General features: G+C 46.2%; 1 protein-coding gene across 1 annotated transcript in view; it reads right to left on the bottom strand.

The window, feature by feature from the left end:
- Positions 1-4,852, bottom strand: part of LOC134543221 (uncharacterized) — a 40,277-nt gene extending 35,425 nt beyond the window's left edge. The window contains exon 1 of the mRNA XM_063388124.1: positions 3,391-4,852. Within this exon, the coding sequence (XP_063244194.1) occupies positions 3,391-4,852 (1,462 nt within the window). The remainder of the gene's footprint in view (positions 1-3,390) is intronic.
- Positions 4,853-21,131: the final 16,279 nt, after the last annotated feature.

Raw genomic sequence — 21,131 nt, 5'->3', positions numbered from 1 at the left:
TTGAGCTATAAATTCAATAAATACACTTAGTTTCTTCTCGATGAAAAGATCTTTGTCCTCTGAGAAATCAGCAGAAAGTCACCTCAACTTTTAGAGGGGGTAAAGTTCCGGCGGCGCAGTGTTGCCGAATTCCGGCCAGGGTTTCCCATTTCCGCCAATTAGCCCACTCGACCTCTCTGTCTCTCTCTCTCCGGAGTCTGTAAGTGTTTGTGGAGCAGAAGAGTCGGGGAGGGGTTGGGTTGGGAAGGGGGGAAAGGTGGAAGGGGCTCCATTTCACGGCAGGGACGACAACTTCGCAGCGCAGAAGCCCGGGGAGGAATAAAGGTCCGCGGGAAGATGCGAGGAAGCGGCGCGGTTGGTACCCCTGGCGGCAGACGCAAGGGGAGAGACGTCGGAAGAGGAAGAGGAGGATGTTTGAAGGGGAAGAGGAACCGGAATTGAATTCCCCGTCAGACGCCTGGTTTCCGCGGCCGGAGGGAAGGAAGGAGTCCCCGGCGCGGGGCAATTAGTCATAATGCATTCTCGCTACATCCGCGAGACGGCGCTGCGAAGACGGGCGAAAAAAAGGGGAAAAGAACAAACACAGCCAACTGCACCCTCGACTGTTTCCCCTCTTCAACCCGGAGGGGGGTGGGGGGATGAGAGGCAACGAACGAAGTAACCTAATTTCGGTTTTGAAAATTTATGATGGAACCATCGGGCTAATGATGTTAAAGATTTCATTCGCTTTTCAAGGGAGAGTTACTCCACGGTCGAAACTGAAATAATAAAAATAGAAGGAGGCGAGGCTGAAATACGAGGGAAGTGCAATGGAATGTAGTGGGAGGGGCGGACTCTTCCTCTAGAGGCGAGTAAAAGGGGGAGGGGGGGATACGAGGAAGCCCCATTAGTCCAGTGAAATTAATTACGGCACTGGGAGAGCCATTTTATAAATCGCCCGCCATGTTCCGGAGGGCTTATTTATTAGTCTCGTCGCGTTCTGCGGTGCAGTGGAGAGTTCCCGGCTACCCCTCCCCCCCTCACCGTACCAAGAGCCCGAGGTGGAAGTGGTCACGTGATCGCTGAAACAAGCATGAATATTCCCGTTGATATCGTGCATTTGAAAACAATCCTCCCAGAGTGAGAGAGACTGAAATGTAGGTCATTTTTAATGCGAAGTTCCGTGAATTGTTTTTTTCTAGTCATAAGAAATGGCACATAAAATGAGGACAAGAATACGACTTTTGTTGATGTTAAACTCATATTCCATCTGCATCTGGGCTCGTTATTGCTGATATATCACGTCCATATCGTGTACTTCACTGCCGTTCCCAGGTCCACTAGAACTCATAGGGACCGGAAAAACTCGCGGGTTAAATGACCTGCAGGATGAACTCCATAGTTCTACGTACACTCGGTCAAATGCCACCCACTTATTGGCTGCTGTCTTGTGAGACGTCCCAACGTAGCAGCCTGTGATTCGATGAAGCTTTGGTTGGGTGTTTCTCATTGGCCCAAAGTCATCCAGGTGAGTTGTGAGCCAATTGCAGAGGCAGCACTGAGGTATAAATATTTTTATTTTAGCCTATCTCGAAATTAATTCGCGAATTTTTCCGGTCTCTATTAATGGACAATAAGTCGGCGCCAGGTGGTTCTGAGACCAATATAATGTCGGAGGTCAGTCGCCTTGAGTGAGGCGTTCCTGCGAGGATTGGGAAGAAGTCGCGTTAAATAATACTTACATTATAAGATAATATAAATAAAATGGTACTGAAAAAGTAGTATGCAGAAAAAATCAATGTAACTTCCTAGATTATTCTAGTTTAGAACGTGCAGGCAAATGTTTATGAGTTCTGGTGTTTACGATTTACTACATACATACCCTGCAGTTTTTTTAAAAATAAAAAAACTTTTTTTTGTGGAAGCGGTGCTAGAGTGTGACCTTTTATATACTTAATGAAATAATGAGTGTATTAAAAAATAGATTACTTTTTACATCCCTTCATCTTCTGTTAAGTAAAATTAAATATAATTCGGTAATAGTTTTAATTCCATGATTGAGTTACATTTTATCATGAAAAATATTGGTTTATCATATCTGAATGGATGAACAGAGAGTGAATATACATCTGAAATGGTATTTCAAATCTTGTAACAAAATTTCACTCTTTAAATTAATATATAAAATTCTATTTTATAACTATTTAAGACAGTGGCAAAACTTAATTTTTTTATATAAAATGTAGCAGGTCATGTATTCTCTATGAAATGCATATCTATGTCATGTAGTGTATATGCCATGTAGAATCTATGTCATGTAGTATCAATTGCATGTATTTTCTGCCACTTAGTATCAATGCAATTTAGTATTAATGCTATGCAGTATCAATGTATTAATGACGTCTAGTAATTATGTATTGTAGTATATATGTCGTCTATTATCTATGACATCCAGTTTCCATGTCATGTAGCAGCAAAACAATTTAGTATCTAGGTCATTTAGTATTAATATCATCTAGTATTTATGTCATATCTAGGGACCGGAAAAATTCGCGGATTCAATGACTTGTAGGATAGCCTCCATTAGCCTCTGCACATCTCAAGTCAACACGCGTGTTCATTGGTTACTAAATTGTGAGGCGTCTCCACTGGGTAGCTTGTGATTCGACGCTTCTTTGGTCGATAGTCTCTCATTGGACCAGAGAGCTCCAGTTAAACCGCGAGCCAGTAGCAGAACCAGCAGAATTGTACACATGTTTGAATTTCAGCCTATCGCGGAATGAACCCGCGAATTTTTCCGGTCTCTAGTCATATCGTATCTACGACATGTAGTATGAATGCCATTTAGTATCAGTGTCATGTGGTAGCTACCCGGAAAACTCAACTATGAACCTCCCTCCCGCTGAAGTGTCTGCCGACTGCGCCTCTTGAAGAACGAATAACCCCCGGGGAATTCGGCGCGGTTTAAAGCCTCATTGTGCCGCTTCCCGCTGTTTTCAATTAATTTCCGGTCCGTTTACGAGGTGCTGCGAACCCAACAGGGCTCTCCGCTGTTCATCTGGGCGCGCGGCGCACGCCTGCCAACTCACTCGAGGCGCGGAACAACATTCCCCTCCGCGGGGCCGCGAGGCGCGGGGCAGTCTTGGTAACCTCACGCGAGCAAAGTAATGAGTTACACGCCGCGCGTCGCCGGCGCGACCGCTCGCCCGTGAAATTGGGTTATCGCGAGGCGCTGCTCCCCCCCCCCCCCAACCCTTTTCCCAAACAACCCGCGGGGCATAACTTACCTCCTGGTCCGCCCTCGCCTGAATAATTCCTTTTTTCCCCGCTCGGCCGCGGCTGTATCGCCGACCCGGCAGCGCTGTCGTAAACATAGGCCGTCAAGGACGGAGTCGAAGACCCGGCTGTTACAGACCGCAGCGGAGTCGCCGGCCGCGGAACAGTTCCTCCGCGACTCAGGGTAGCCGCGACCTCCCTGGGACTCCATGGAGTCGCCGGCCTCGGAACAGTTCCTCCGCGACTCAGGGTAGCCGCGACCTCCCTGGGACTCCATGGAGTCGCCGGCCTCGGAACAGTTCCTCCGCGACTCAGGGTAACCGCGACCTCCCTGGGACTCCATGGAGTCGCCGGCCTCGGAACAGTTCCTCCGCGACTCAGGGTAACCGCGACCTCCCTGGGACTCCATGGAGTCGCCGGCCTCGGAACAGTTCCTCCGCGACTCAGGGTAACCGCGACCTCCCTGGGACTCCATGGAGTCGCCGGCCTCGGAACAGTTCCTCCGCGACTCAGGGTAACCGCGACCTCCCTGGGACTCCATGGAGTCGCCGGCCTCGGAACAGTTCCTCCGCGACTCAGGGTAACCGCGACCTCCCTGGGACTCCATGGAGTCGCCGGCCTCGGAACAGTTCCTCCGCGACTCAGGGTAACCGCGACCTCCCTGGGACTCCATGGAGTCGCCGGCCTCGGAACAGTTCCTCCGCGACTCAGGGTAACCGCGACCTCCCTGGGACTCCATGGAGTCGCCGGCCTCGGAACAGTTCCTCCGCGACTCAGGGTAACCGCGACCTCCCTGGGACTCCATGGAGTCGCCGGCCTCGGAACAGTTCCTCCGCGACTCAGGGTAACCGCGACCTCCCTGGGACTCCATGGAGTCGCCGGCCTCGGAACAGTTCCTCCGCGACTCAGGGTAACCGCGACCTCCCTGGGACTCCATGGAGTCGCCGGCCTCGGAACAGTTCCTCCGCGACTCAGGGTAGCCGCGACCTCCCTGGGACTCCATGGAGTCGCCGGCCTCGGAACAGTTCCTCCGCGACTCAGGGTAACCGCGACCTCCCTGGGACTCCATGGAGTCGCCGGCCTCGGAACAGTTCCTCCGCGACTCAGGGTAACCGCGACCTCCCTGGGACTCCATGGAGTCGCCGGCCTCGGAACAGTTCCTCCGCGACTCAGGGTAACCGCGACCTCCCTGGGACTCCATGGAGTCGCCGGCCTCGGAACAGTTCCTCCGCGACTCAGGGTAACCGCGACCTCCCTGGGACTCCATGGAGTCGCCGGCCTCGGAACAGTTCCTCCGCGACTCAGGGTAACCGCGACCTCCCTGGGACTCCATGGAGTCGCCGGCCTCGGAACAGTTCCTCCGCGACTCAGGGTAACCGCGACCTCCCTGGGACTCCATGGAGTCGCCGGCCTCGGAACAGTTCCTCCGCGACTCAGGGTAACCGCGACCTCCCTGGGACTCCATGGAGTCGCCGGCCTCGGAACAGTTCCTCCGCGACTCAGGGTAGCCGCGACCTCCCTGGGACTCCATGGAGTCGCCGGCCTCGGAACAGTTCCTCCGCGACTCAGGGTAACCGCGACCTCCCTGGGACTCCATGGAGTCGCCGGCCTCGGAACAGTTCCTCCGCGACTCAGGGTAACCGCGACCTCCCTGGGACTCCACCCGACCTCGTGGTCCGAGTCCTTCGACATCCCATTCAGGATAAGATATGATTTTAGACCTTGGTTCTGGGGGGAAAAAAGTTACAGAAAAAAAGGGGTTTGTCTGTAAAGTCGGTTTACGGACGATAATTTTACGTGATAACGTCATAAGAAAACATTGATGAAAAGTTGTATATATATATTTTTTAATTTTCAAATATTATTTACAGTTTTTGCAAATTTAATTTGAATAATTTTTTAAAATATAATCACGAACAATTAGTTAAAAAAGCCCGCCTTAACCTGTTTGATATTATAGAAGATTCTCTCGCACGGTGGTTGGCCGGTTTCTTGCACGCTCGGCTCAGGCGGAACGTGACAATTTTTCGTGCGTGCAGCCGGCGTTCGTTGATTTTTAAGACGTTATCACGTCAAAAAATTGCGGTTCAAATGTCACTGTGTTCGTCCGTGCTTCTGGCCGTGTCGTCCAAGTTACCTGTTGGGTTTATTATCACTAGGTTTGTCTGTTCGTACGTTATTTCATTCCGCAGTCGTGGTTTTTCTGTATTGTCTTGTTGAGACTGTCACGTCATTGCGTATTGTCATTTATTCCGACTAAATTCTTTCCACGAAATTTTCTGTGTTGTTCAATTACGCAGAATATGACATCAGTTTATACTGGTTTGTTCTACGTGTGTTAATGTGTTCATCTTCTTTGCCCTTTACTACAACAAGCGTAAACCAGCAATGAAACAGGCTTAAGCATATACGTTACCAATTTCTAAACTTAAAATGGTTTTGTAACGTTTCATTTATTACACTTTATTTAGTATCCATACTGCTTGATTTTAAGGAAATTTGGATTTCAGCGCAAACCTTTCTTACAATCTCACAATATTAGCGCGAATAAAGCTGCAAATGGTAAGCTATGTAAACAGATGCAGCCGAGATTGAAACACGATACTTTCACTCATTAGTGAAGATAACCTTTAATTTTTAGGGCATAAATGGCCACCTCGGCTGATGTCCATGGTAGCAGGTGAGTTTTTGTAGCCATACATATTTAGGTGCGTTGAGGATGAAACTAATATTGTTTATCAACAAACAACTGAAAGGCATATGCTCATAACAATGTTTAATATTGAAAAAATACAAGAACTACTAGTAGCTACTTTTTAGTTCTGAAACTATTGAACAAAGTTTGGGCAATTTGTTTGTTTCCCTTAAGATTTACATATAATTTCTTAGCCGATAAAGTCACGTTAGAACATACACGGCGTTGATATTTACCACATTGTTAGTTATCTTTAATGTAAAGAAATATGCGCTATGTTTTGCTTTTTATGTTAACTATAAACTTTAGTTTATTCATCAAACCAAAGGTTGTATTCAAATGGTTACACTCATTGTGCTATTTCTGGCTCGTGATTCGTAACAATGAACTTTTAGCACGCGTGGTAACTCTTGAGTGTTTAGTCATCCAACACGCATACAAAAGCACCCGCACATTTTCTCTGTTATTTCAGTGTTTTTTGCAAATTTTCCACGACCCAACCACCGACTCCCTTTCATCTGCCTACACGCACTGCCGAGTTCTGAAATGTATTGCAAGCCGTTATTCGTTCGCGCGGGCGGTAAATTTTTTTTCCTCCCCTTTCTGCGGTTCGTCTACCAACCTCCGCTACTAAATCTTCCCTTACACCCCATCCTCCTTCTCTACCCCATTCTTCCACGCGTGCGCTATCACGTGACTTCTTGTTAGTGCTTATTGCATCGACGGTCGCTTTAAGCGACGCGAGAGATGGATGTTTCGATGGTCCAAGTGATTAATTATTAAATATCTAAAATTCAGTTGAATATGAATACTAGTATTTCATAAATAAATCATATCCATAGTTATTAAACTTGCATATATATTCAGATTCAGTTATAAAAATAAACGCGCGTGCATACATAATTCACTCAGATCAGGAAATTTCATAGAATAATTTCACGCTGGAATGAAATTTTCATTATTTATGACTTTGAGTGCCTTTCGGTGCTTCAATTACTTTTTTTTTCCACAAAATAAAATGATTATTTTTCCAGTTAAGTTATGGATTAATCATTCCTTTGACTTCTAGTTGTTATTATATACAGGTTCTGGGAGCGTGCAAAAATAACTGTAGTCTAATGAACAAAGCAATGCGAATGTGTGAGTATTTGAAATCAACCTACCACAAAACAGTTCAATCCCAGTCTCTAACAGAAAATATAAATATGAATATGGCATATATAGAGACCGGAAAAATTCGCGGATTCAGTTCGTGATAGGCTGAAATTCAAACATGTGTACAATTCTGCTGGTTCTGCTATTGGCTCGCAGTGCAACTGGAGCTTTCTGGGCCAATGAGAGACTATCGACCAAAGAACCGTCGTAATCACTAGATACCCAGTGGAGACGACTCACAAGTTAGTACCCAATGAACACACGTGTTTACTTGAGATGTGCAGAGGATAATGGAGGCTATCCTAGAGGTCATTGAATCCGCGAATTTTTCCGGTCCCTAGTCATTGCCTTCTTTGTCCGGGTCATTCAGGGAACGCTTGCTTTCTCACTGGATGGCTGTGATTGGTGAGACGACATCAGACACGCGCCTTCAAGGAACTCAGCCAATCACGACACACAAGCAGTGGTGTATGTTGAACTCGCGGGTTGTCTCGGAATATTTTTCCAGCCGTATCACAGAGTGAAATACAACTTTCCATTACCAGTTGTTGTATTGCCAGCCGTTATCCGGTAATGTTTTCTCTACCATCGCTTCTGTCAAAATGCAGCACATCTCGACATAAACGGTTCGAGAGAAGTCATGCGCGCACGACACACCCACGCTTGTTTGCGACGATGTGATTGATTGATTTGTGCGCGTCGTTCAACCTTCTCCCACCCCCTCACGTGACATTCGTACAAGCGATTGTCGCAGGAAATGTAGATTCCACCGTTCTGATGTAATATTCGCAACTGACTGACAAATGTACTGTGCATGGCCTGTTCTTGAGAGACCTGTTTTCCGAAACATATTTTTTAAACACGCTAATTCTACAATAAACACAGAGTTTTATTTTTAAATTTCATAAACCATTTCGTTGAAGTTCTGTTTTAAATTGTAAATTTACGCTTGGGAAACTTTTCCCATGGCTTTAACATCGACTATCTCGTAGATTCTTTTCACACCTGGCTGGATTGGAATGTGTTGCACATAATTTAGGATATTTTGAAGCAGAAGTTACAGCATTTAAATTATTTAAACGTAGTTCTGTCATCAAAGTAGAGCATATGCATACCTATGCTACCGAAACAATCTGAGATTCACATACCTCTGCTCATAGTTAGAAGAATACTGAGACAAAATAAACTAACAACAAAAAATAAACCTAATCACGCACAACAGTAGTTTGTTTACAACCAATTGGTAGAAACCGGAAAAATTCGCGAATTAATTTCGCGATAGGCTAAAATAAAAATATTTATACCTCAGTGCTGCCTCTGCCATTGGCTCACAACTCACCTGGATTACTCTGGGCCAATGAGAAACACCCAACCAAAGATTCATCGAATCACAGGCTGCTACGTTGGGACGTCTCACAAGACAGCAGCCAATGAGTGGGTGACATTTGACCGAGTGTACGTAGAACTATGGAGTTCATCCTGCAGGTCATTGAACCCGCGAATTTTTCCGGTCCTTACCAATTGGCTAACAACTTGGCGCGTTCAATGACCTTCAGGATAGACTCCACGATCCTCTGAATCCTCGGACAAACCTCAACTGCCGATAAAACAGGGGCAGTTCGGGGCGGTAACACCGGGGCAGTTCGGGGCGGTAACACTGCACCAGCTCGCACCGCGCGGAGGCGGGGCGACGCAAAAAAAACGGTTCACAAACAAAATCATTAATGGCTGCGATGATTTATCGCGCGGTTATCCGAAATCCGCAGATGAAATAAATCACGGCTGGTGAACTGCAAGTTCATTACATGCCTCCTAGAGGAGTGAAAGTAAGTAAAATATGATAAAAACAGAGACAAATTCATACAAAAAATTAAAGCCAAAATACTAATTTAATTTTCAAGCAATTTCCCATAGGGATAATTAAACAAATAATTTTACATACATCGTAGAATAAAGAAAAACGTTCAGTTATTTGATGCTAAACTGAAAAATAAATTCTTCTAGTTTTTTATAATTAATACACTGTAAAATTCTAGTCTAAATTCTCTCTGCATCTATTATATCTGAAAACTGAGCAGAGGGTTACTGAAAGCTACGCCAATGCTGGTAGGCATACTCGTTATATTTTAATTTAAACGCTACTAAATACATGATTGTGATGCTTGACCTTTTCCCAGGACATTGTACATCAAAGCTGATGTCACGCAGAATCCTATAACGCATGTTCCGCCGCTGGCGGGAATTGAAAGGCACTCCGCACTTCCCGAGTGAGATAAAACGTGACAATGGTTAATTTACTTGAACCATGGTCACAAGAGTAACAAAATTACCTGCAGCTAAACATGATGAATTATAAAGGGAACAATTGAAACTTTATGCGTCATGACGCGACATGTTGTAAAGACACTAAACTATGAAATCAAGGCTTGGCTTTAAGCGCGTTGTTAGGTGCAGCATTTTCATTGAATTATTTGATTTAAAGACAATATCTCTGGACTTCTAACTACATAAGCATTTTATTTTGTGGCCTGTGCAAAATTGTGTAGCCGGAATGTTCCACTTCTTATAAACTGCTCGTGGTCACTTTCTACAAGTTCATTTCATCTGTGTGTACAGCTGGGTAGCATATACAAAATTGTTTTTGTACTCTCATTTCTGAAAAAAAAAGTTACTCTTAAAAAAGGGGGTTGTGTGTAAAGTCGGTCAACGGACGATAATTTTACGCGATAACGTCATAAGAAAAAATTGATGAAAAATTACATACTTTTTAATTTCCAATTATTTACAGTTTATGCAAATTTAATTTAAATAATGTGTTTAAATATAATAACGAACAATAAGTTAAAAAGGCCGCCTTAACCTGTTTGATATTATAGAAGATTTTCTCGCACGGGGGTTGGCCGGTTCTTGCTCGCTCGGCTCAGGCGGAACGTGACAATTTTTCATGCGTGCAGCCGGCGTTCATCGATTTATAAGACGTTATTACGTCAAAAAAACCTTCAAATTACCGAAAAACCAAAAATGCAAATGGCGCGTGGCGCATGGCGACACCATGTAGGTACGTAACGGAACGGCAACACGCTGCCCATGCGCTATTAGCCGCAGGTACCGAGTCCCAGGAAAGAGCGGACTTCGAGCCCCGCGCAATGCGCCGTCGTAGCGCCCGGGATAATAAACCATACATAGAGACCTGCAGGATTCGCGGTTTCGATGGCCTTCAGGATAGACTGCACATACCCCTGTACACTTGGGCCAGTAACGCAAGTTCATTGGCTGCCGACTTGTAAGTCGTCTCAGCTGGTTTGTCTGTGATTCGATCCTTCTTTGGTTGAGGGTTTATAACTGGTTGAGATTCGTCCAGATGAACAGTAAGCCAATGGCAAAATCATCTAAGAGGTATATGTGTTTGAATTCTAGCCTATCACCGAATAAATCCGCGAATTCTGCAGGTCTCTACCCATACCGCTCCAGGGGCCGAGGTCCTCTCCTGCGCCCCCTCTACTCCCCAACCCCTCCCCCTGATTCAAGGCGATCAAGCCCGGTTCACACGGGCCAATCCCCGCGCTCGGGCTGAAGCCAAACCCTCGTGTGAACGACCACCGTGTGTGACAGCGTCAGGTACACCAGCCAGTTCGCGCGAAATTCCCAAAGTACGCAAATAGAAAGCTACAAAGATGTCCAAAACGAAATTCTAAAGTTGTTTCCACTAGAGACAATATTATTTCATGAATCAATTGTGTGACAAAGAAGGTTGAAGCACATATAATTCTGCTTCACGTCGAAAGTTGGACCACAGTGCTCTTGACATGCCGTTGACGACCTTAAGACATTTTTAAACGAGAAGAAGAAATGGTTAGACAATCACGTGTAAACCGCCAAATGGTGTGATTTTGTTGTAGACTAATGAGCGCACTAAAATTGCTTGTTTAGGTAACTTTAGTCTATCCTAGAGCTAAATGAATCCATCAAACAATGGTGGCTCTGGTTTAGTTATTGAAGTCTGAGTTATTGGTGGTTTACCAATAATAATTGGGACCGGGAAATTATTGGAAGTATTTCGGGTTACGTTTATCCGAGAACTCTAGGCCGACATGAAACCCTCGACTAGGGAAAGTGTGAAATCGCAAATTACCCAGTGAATATGTCTGGCAAGAAAGTAGCCAATGAGCAGGTGATATTTGCCCCGATGTGCAGAAGATTAATAGGTCTATCCTAAAGGTATTGTAACCGCAACGTTTTATAGCGGTTACGTATACAGTTAATACCTGGTTTGATTAATAATTTAGTTTTTTGTTTGTTTTATACAGTTTCATGCAAAATTCCGGGCTGAAATAAACTAAAGACTAAAGTTGAGCGCAAAAATGAAAAAAAGAGGTCCTGAACACTGCTTCTCTTACGATCCAGTGAGCACTGTCTTGTTGGCACTCTCTTTCCCTCCATGCGGGAAGGAAGCTCGTGTAAACTGGGCCTCACGGATAGGAAGGAGGCTCGTGTAAACCAGGCCTCACAGAGAGGTACCAAGCTCGTACACACCGGGCCTCAAGGATGGGAAGCAGGTACGTGTAAATCTAGCCTCACGAACAGGTATCAGGCTCGTGTGCACCAGGTCTCAAGAACGGGAACCAGGTTCGTGTAAACCAGAACTCACGGACAGTAAGGAGGCTCGTGTAAACCAGAACTCACGGACAGTAAGGAGGCTCGTGTGCACCGGGCATCACGGACGGGAAGCAGGCTCGTGTAACCCAGGCCTCACAGACAGGTATCAGGCTCGTGTGCACCAGGCTACGGGCGGGAAGCAGGCTCGTGTGCACCGGGCTACGGAAGGGAAGAAGGCTCGTGTGCACCGGGCTACGGGCGGGAAGCAGGCTCGTGTGCACCAGGCTACGGGCGGGAAGCAGGCTCGTGTGCACCGGGCTACGGGCGGGAAGCAGGCTCGTGTGCACCGGGCTACGGAAGGGAAGAAGGCTCGTGTGCACCGGGCTACGGGTGGGAAGCAGGCTCGTGTGCACCGGGCTACGGGCGGGAAGAAGGCTCGTGTGCACCGGGCTACGGGCGGGAAGCAGGCTCGTGTGCACCGGGCTACGGGCGGGAAGCAGGCTCGTGCGCACCGGGCTACGGGCGGGAAGAAGGCTCGTGTGCACCGGGCTACGGGCGGGAAGAAGGCTCGTGTGCACCGGGCTACGGGCGGGAAGAAGGCTCGTGTGCACCGGGCTACGGGCGGGAAGCAGGCTCGTGTGCACCGGGCTACGGGCGGGAAGCAGGCTCGTGTGCACCGGGCTACGGGCGGGAAGCAGGCTCGTGTGCACCGGGATACGGAAGGGAAGAAGGCTCGTGTGCACCGGGCTACGGGCGGGAAGAAGGCTCGTGCGCACCGGGCTACGGGCGGGAAGCAGGCTCGTGTGCACCGGGCTACGGGCGGGAAGCAGGCTCGTGTGCACCGGGATACGGAAGGGAAGAAGGCTCGTGTGCACCGGGCTACGGGCGGGAAGAAGGCTCGTGCGCACCGGGCTACGGGCGGGAAGCAGGCTCGTGTGCACCGGGCCACGGGCGGGAAGAAGGCTCGTGTGCACCGGGCTACGGGCGGGAAGAAGGCTCGTGTGCACCGGGCTACGGGCGGGAAGCAGGCTCGTGTGCACCGGGCTACGGGCGGGAAGAAGGCTCGTGTGCACCGGGCTACGGGCGGGAAGCAGGCTCGTGTGCACCGGGCTACGGGCGGGAAGCAGGCTCGTGTGCACCGGGCTACGGGCGGGAGGTTACGCTCGTGACCGCCGCCAATTACCCGCCAGGAAAGCTTGGCCGAGGCTCAGGTAATGCTCTTGGTCGCGATAACTCAGGCGATACGCCTCGGATAGAATCTCTCTCCCCCCCCCCCCCCCCCCTTTCTGAGTTCGCGATCCGCCCGCACAGCTCCGGGTCATGGCTAGCATTACCCCCTCCCCTCTCCCCGCCAGCCAACAGCGCGAGTTTATGACGAGGGCTGTCCGATATTTCAATCAATTTTTTTTTCCGGTTGTCTGAAGAATGGGTTTATGCTCGTGGCCTGAGGAGAACCGAGAATATTGGAGATTAGAAAAGTTTGGGAAGGGGGGGGGGGGGGGGGGGGGGGCGATACCCTGGACTAACGATGGGGTGGACTGTTTGTGTGGCCCATCATTCACTTACGAGTAGAATTTGCCTAATGAACGGTCCGAATCATCTGAAGTAAATAACGGCACGTTCTTTTATTTGGAGTTACAAACGTACCCGCTGTCATTTTGGATTCATTAAATTCAAATTCTGTGGTTACAGCCAGCGCGTATTTTTAACGTAACGGTTACTAACTCTCAAGCACTGTCGGCATTGCGTCTGGGAGGAGCAAAGTGCTTGTAAGATATTACATATTCAAACAAGAAATTTTTAGAATTATAAGACACAGCAATCTTGACAAGAACCTAACTATCAGGAATCGTTTACAGCAAATAATAAAAAAAGGTGGTGTGGCTGTGTCATGGACATGTCGTGTACGTAACAGGTAATATTATCTATAAAAAATATCAAATACGCTTTTTTTTTATTTCAACACCATATATATTCACCATATATATACGATCGATAGATTTTGACGAGAGCTGACGATTGAAAACCAAACGAACGTCGTAGCTTCTCCGAGTCAAAAGATATATACTAAATGTAAATCTTGAAACGCAGCAAAATGACCTCAAAATGGCGGCGCTTCCCCCTCCAGCCCGCGCGATGCGTCACAGTCCTCACCTAGCGTAAATAATTCGTTGATTTTAAAATAACTGACTTTTCTTATTTTCGTTAAATACATCGGCTATAATTACACCTGCCAGTGCTACCGAGGGTTGTAAATCCGTGAACTAACAATACCCAGCCAAACCCATCAGCCACATCATCACAAGAATCCATTCAGATTTCTTAAAAAAAAAACATACAGGTCTTCCCATGAAATCGTTTTTTTTCCCTCTCTTTCAGAGCCGCCGTCAAATTTTTCCTCGCATAAATCGCGCAACGCTCCGCAGACTCATGAATTTCAAATTCCACCGCGCAGGAGGACGGGGGGTGTGTCTGAAGGGCCGGGGGGAAATGTCGATACGTGTTTCCGGAGAGCTCCGAGTGTTTGCGCTGGGGCGACGACGGGAGCAGAGCAGGACGACAGAGAGGCGTCATTAGACAAGCCACATTGTTCCGGCGATACTATACCCGTCGGAGTCTTCGTCGCTCCACGTCTCTTTTTCCCCCACCTCCTCGGAGGGAACGATTCTGACGCATCCATTTTCTCCCCGTGGCGGAAACGGCGCAGATAAAGCAGGCTCGCGTCTCCCCCAACCCTCCACTCCCCCCAATATTTCCGCACGACCAACCACGCCGCCTCTCCTCCTCCGCTGCACCAATCGGAGTCTTCCACTTGGCGCGCTAATACATTCCCCGGCGCGCCTCAAGGGGACGGGTGAGGCACTTGTCGGGCCCAGAGGTGGGCGTGGTGACCCCCTCGCGCGCCGGTTTGATTTACTCCTTCGAGTCCTCAGGAGCCGTCGTCATTTCCTCCGCACAGGGTCCTCGCCGGAAGCTCCAAGCGGCACTCCCTAGGAGCGACCCCCGTGCTTCCGGTGCCAGACCTCGACCGGGGGACTCCTTCCTCGGGTGCCCGAGATGTCCCCTGCTGAGAGACCTCCGTGAATTACGTGATCTCTGTTCAGCCTGGATGCCCAACGGCGAGCACTTCTTGAGAAGAAACCGCACCAATTCCAAATTATGAGGATTTCTATATCGTATTTTAACAACCACATAGCGTAATATCTAGAGACCGTAAAAATTCGCGATTTAAATGACCTATAGGATGAACTCCAATATCATCTACGCACTCAGACGAACTACAACTGCTCATTGGCTACTGAATCCTGACACATGTTAACTGGAATGATCGTATTCGATACTTCATTGGTTAATGGTTTTCCATTGGCCCAGAGTCCTTCAAATAAACTGTTGCCCAATCACTGAAGCAGCAAGAAGGCCAACGTATTTGGATTCTAACCTGTCGCGAAATGTATCCGCGAATTTTTCAGGTCTCCATGTATTTCTCCCGGCCTTCTTTTTGTTTCGTCTTCAAGCGTGTTTTGTACGCGAAAATGCCTCATAAACCAAAATTGTTGGCGAAAGGGGCATCCTGGGAAAAAGACATCACCACAGCTCCCCTGGACACATCTGGATTTTATGAAACGCATCTTAATCACGAGAGAAAAGGATACAATGAAATTGTGTATAAAACCAGTATAGGAGTATTGTATCGATCTGTATTGATAAACAGGTTTCCGAATTTCACAAAAAATCCGAGTGTTCTATCAGTTGCATTCTAAAGATCATCCAATAAAATTGTTCATGTCTCAAGGGGATATTGCTGGACAGGGTAGAGAATAGTCGAGTTTCCTGTAACATAATCACATTGAGGGTATTCTATCACCATTTATAATAGGTAGTTTCGGTACATATTAATCCTGATCCGATTTTTTTTATGATCGTATATTACGAGGAAGATGAAATATCGGCGGCTCTTGATTGTTTTACTACAATACCTGACTGTCGGTTGGAAAATTTTCCAATCTACTGTTCTTTCTTCTTGTTTTCCTGTTTAAAACCACTGCTAACAGTGATGTGGCTAGGTAGATTGGTGGTTGCATGGAGGGAAATGGTAGCTGGGTATTGGCTATGATCATCTTGTATTCTCTGACAAATGCATGTTCCCTTTGCAGCTGTGACGGTGGGAAGTGACTCGTTGGTGGTAGCCAAAACGTAACTTCAGATTTGATTGAGCCTGTGATAAAATTCATGGTAATTTGTAAAACCAGCGTTAACCTATTTAGTACGGGCACCATTTAACCAGAAAGGTGAAGTACTCTGCTGTAATAAACTTGGACAAGGGAAAAGCATATAAGTGTGTAGTGGTCGTAGAGACTCACATAGAACCAAACGGTTTTCATTTTATTATGATTCGTGTGTTTAGTTAAGTCGCAGTGTTTCTCTTGTTTTTCAAAGAGAGAGAGAAAGAGAGAGAGAGAGAGGGAGAGAGAGAGAGCTGCTGAGGGTAAAAACTAGGTATTGCGTATATTTTTTGAAGGGTAGCAAGGTATTTTCGAATTGAAATGGCAGAATCCTGGCTACTATTATGTAATTTTTTTTTAAATGTAAGCAGGTCTATGCTGTTATTTTTGTAAAGGACAGTAGAATACTACACGTTAATGATGGGCAACACCAATCCAGGGCAACGAGGTCACTACCCCGTGTAACCGTGCCCCTAGAGGCAGAGTCAGGCGACCAGGAGTTGGAGGTCACTACCCAGTGAGGGGGGGAAGCGGAGACTACTCACCCCTGCGGCAGGAGCCGGTGTAGCTGTTGACGGTGGCGGCGCTGTGCGAGCTGTGCGCGCTGAGCTGGCGGCGGAGCCCGCCCCCGGCCCGCCCCCGGCAGCGGCGGCACGGCGTGCCCGGCTCGGAGGCGGGGGCCGGCGGCGGCGATGCCGGGGGCGGCGACCCGCCCTCCTCGTCGTCCTCGCTGTAGCAGCAGCTGTCCTCGCCGTCCCCGATCAGCATGGCCGGCGGCGGCGGCGGGGGCGGCGCGGAGGCGGCCGCCACTACCAGCAGGTCCAGGTCGCCCGCGCGCACCCACACGCCATTGTTGGCCGCCAACGCAGGCGGATGTGCTCGGCGCGGCTAGTAGCTGCGCGTCCCGCTACGGACCGTTCGCAGAGCCTCCGCCCTTCCTACCGCCGCATGTTCCTCAACGACATTACCATCTGCTCCTCCAGCGAGCCAAGAGAACAGATGTTTCCCGCGCTAATAGAAACCACGCGTTTTGCTACTGTCTTTTATGAAACCTTTCACCTTTTTTTTCCTCACCAATATTACATTCCCTAGCCCACCTGAACGCACTAGAAACTAATAACTTCAGCTCGGTTAGAAACTGCACATTACGCTACACACCTCTTTCCTTACTGCAACCACAGTTGTTTTTCCCCCCTGAAGCTAACTTGACAATACCAGCTTGAAGAAGAGAATACAGCCTACGAATTTCCAGGAAAGTTTTTTTTTTTTAAATATATATATTTAACTTAACCACACCACCACGGAAAATGTTTTCACAACCATTAGCACATTATTTCTAGGAAGCTTTGAGTTGTTTGGACAAGGCCACTATTTCATTCCCCTTAGACTTAAGGCTGAAGTGATCTTCACTCTGATTTGTCGTCTCTCTCTACGAACTTTCCCCCCCTCGGCTTTGACTCCTTTCGCGGCGATTCAGTTAAAACTCGCTATCTAATTGACCACTACCCAGTGTTGTTTTTCAAAATACTAGCTACGAGACATCCCAAACCAATCAAAGGTCTTTGCGGCATAAAATATTTCAGTTCTGTCGCTGTTCTTGTTCGTCTCTTCTCTGCCATCAGCGCTGTTTGTGTTCCCTCGCTGTTGGGCGCCTGGAACAAACACAGAAGAGATGTTCTCGTGGTTATTTATTTAATTAATTTAATGTGACATGCCTGCTAAAAGATTTGAAAAACTGTTATAGTTGGCACCACATATATACAAATATATACAAACACAAGTATACACATGATTGATATAAATACAAATACAATAAATGGGATGTCACCGAGATGAATAATAACAGGGCAAAAAAACAGAACAACAACAATCATGAACAAAAAACATAACAATAGAGGAAAAAAAACGATTAGAGTTTTTACTGTAAATCTATAGTACTGTTGCACTTGTTGTTAGGTAACAAATGGTTTCACTAAACTTTATATTCAGAGTATAAAAGATAACGCAAAGTATAATATCTATGAACACTTGCGTGACTTATAACCACTATGATATATAATTAAGTAAATATTTAAAGAAAAATGTTGAGATGGAATATAAATTGCAAACAAAAAAAAATCTGTTTCAGCAAAATGTACAAGACTAGCCTTTTCAATAAGAGTAACGCTAAGAAAACTAAGTTCTCAACAAAACGTGATAGACCAAGCCTTTAGCCCTACCTTGCAAAATGATAATATGAAACCTGTGTTTCGCACCTGTGTTTCCGTACCATGTGCGTCTCTGCCTGAGGACGGGAGCAGATAGCAGTTCCCGAAACGTAGCTTGTTTCTGTTTTAGAAAACTGTTGTGTTTGTTTCGTCTTTTCGTTTGGTCGTATTTTTGTCTCGTTTTGACTGTCGTGCTGAATTTTTTTGGGTTCAATATTTTTTGTGCTGTCATCATTTGTGTGGGTTTTTTCGTTTCTCTTTTGTTGTTTTGTTTTTGGAAACTATTGTGTTTGTTTCGTCTTTTCGTTTTGCTGTGTTTTTGTCTCGTTTCAACTGTTGTGCTGAATTTTTTTGGGTTCGGTTTTTTTTTTTGTGCTTTCATCATTTGTGTTTTTTTTTTCGTTCTATCAGTCCATTTTTATTTGTTTTTCTTTGTTTGTTGACCATATTCCTATTGTGGAGTATTGTGTGGCGTTAAATCCTGACAACAGCAATTTTTTGCTTTTTTTTTGTTTGATTTGTGTTTTTTTGTAGTTTTCTTCTACAGACATACATGTGCTAAGCAATGGCGTATCTCCAAAAGCCTACATAAAGTCATGAAACTCTGTCACTTTGAAGCGTACTGTGATGAGATCCCGTCAGAGGAAGCTCCAACCAGCAACGAGGACATAATTAGAGAAACTCAAAGAAAATTCCCTTCTGTTAGGGAAACTTACAAGCATAGAAGGTGTGCTGAATCTGAATCATAAAAAAAATTGAGTTCAAGGAAAAAAAAAAATGCTTTCTTTTTTATTAAATCAATATACATCATAAGAAGTAAACACGGAAGCATGTATACAATAATGATAACAATTTTAAATGTCTCAAAACCAATACAAACAACGATCAAGTGCAATATTAAACACGAGTGCATACGCGGACTGCGAATCTAACGCAACTCGGGGTCAATAAAAAATAATTCCAATGCACAGAAATTCGCGAAAAAAGGAGTTTAAAGCTGATGTTGAGCTAGCTAAAACATTCCCAGCGAATGTGGATACACATTACTCATGCTTACAACTTTTAAATAACAATCTTGACATTGCATTACTCTAATAGAACAGTACAATCAGAAACAAGACAAAGATTAACATTAAAATGTATACGAGCTATGATTCAGGTAAGTTATATGTCCTATACAGTAGGTTGACGAGTCAATATAACATAAGTTATAATACTGAGTTGTCGTCTTACAACTCGCAGAACCTATGCAGTTCCCACAATAAAGTATACAGCCTTACAAGAGCACCGATCATGGTTGTCAAATCAACACCAGGAATAACTTACAGTTGAACAAAGATAAGACTACAAACATTCAAGAGAAACAAAATTTATTGTGGTGGCCACAAGGGAATTCAACAACATAGAAACAACAAGACTAGGAAATGACTCTACACGGCTCTGGAATTCAAATGCTACATCATGTTGGGAAAAAGGAATGGCGGGGGGCTTAAGACCGCTGAGGAGCTTCAGGGCTACCAACTGTCACACATGGTGACATACATTGCATGTACGAGCAGGAATGAGAAAAAATAAATTCTCCGCCTTGTCCGAAATGGAGGCGCCTCCAGTCCTAGGATGAGAAAATAAACAAAAGGAATGGGATACGAAGTTGCCACAAAAAGAGAGAATTAAGTCCCAAAAATAAGAGTTTAAGTAAATAAGTGAAAGCAAAAGCAAAATTAACTTTTATGTAAGTTTCGAGTTTTTATTATAAAAAAACTTTTGAAAGCCTTCTTCGTCAACTTCCCACTTAAACAGGGAGCTGTGACGTAGTTTATTTTTCCTTCCGGTGAACACCGAGTCGTAAATCGGAGCTCACGTGGTCTCCACCCTCATAGCTGTTCGCCCGGGGAGGGGGGGAGGGGTGGTTGCTCGAGGTAAGCACTGCGTTGGGAAGGGGGGGGGGGATTGTGTTTTGAACTCTGCGGGGTCCGGGATATTGGCGGTTTATACGGAGTCGCTGTCGGGTCCCGAGGAGGAGGAAGGGAAAAAATATTTTTCTCGTCGTCCGCGGAAAGCGAGGCGGAGGGCAGATGACAACGGGAAGGAAGAGAGGGCGAAAGGACAGGAAGCTGTCGTATTTGGCGGGAGAGGGGGGGGGGGGAAATAAAGGACGTAACAGAAAAAAAAGGGTCCATATGTTCCCCAAGGGCACGCCGGCAACTGAGCCGCCGTACCTTAGCTGCCCTCCGGAAGAATTTGGAACACTCGAAAATCTCGGAGAAATATATATGGCTCGCCGGGAAATCTTTAAAAATGTTCCCCGACGATCAAGGACAATCGCCGGTAAAGTTGGAGTGTATCGTCTGCCGAAAAAAAAACACACGGATTAGTTACCAATGCCAACGTTTCCCAATGTCAATCACGAGAAAACACCAAAGTTGTATTTCAGCCAGATTTTATTTCTGAAGTACCTAAACGCAGCTGGCACAAAATAATTTCTTATTCAAGTTCAGGTTATTTCAAGGAATTGGTCCTAGCTATGGACAGTTCCTGAGGTCAAAGTTAGCGTAAATACTATATCATTTTTGTTACACTAGGTAAACTGCCAGTTTTTTCCTCCTGTCTCTTACTGTTAATAAAAAATCAGAATAAAATCCCTAAAAAAAGTACTTGAAAATAATTTTTTTCCTGGTACGTCAACATTTGGTGCAAATATTACGAACGTTTCCAAATCTTTATCAATTTAAGAGACAACGTTGTGAAAGTGTTTTTGGTAATGATTTTTGATAAAGTATAGGAGTACCTAAGACTTTCATATACTTAGCTCGCACTGAAATGCGTAAGCCCAACGATGGTCCTTCAATTGCCCCAGGGGGGAACCCGTCCGACTAAATGCGTTTATAATCGAGGGGCATCATCGCATTCCATTCTTCCGGGGGCCTTCCTGCGCGCGCTATCATCGCGGGCGGGGATTGCCGCGGCCGTCCCAACTGGGGGCGCTTATTCATGAGGCCA

The sequence above is a fragment of the Bacillus rossius genome (assembly GCF_032445375.1).
Source record: "Bacillus rossius redtenbacheri isolate Brsri chromosome 9 unlocalized genomic scaffold, Brsri_v3 Brsri_v3_scf9_2, whole genome shotgun sequence".
NCBI classification, from domain to species: Eukaryota; Metazoa; Arthropoda; class Insecta; order Phasmatodea; family Bacillidae; genus Bacillus; species Bacillus rossius.
Note: the sequence above shows the minus strand (reverse complement) of the source record. Positions and strands in the feature narration are given on the sequence as shown.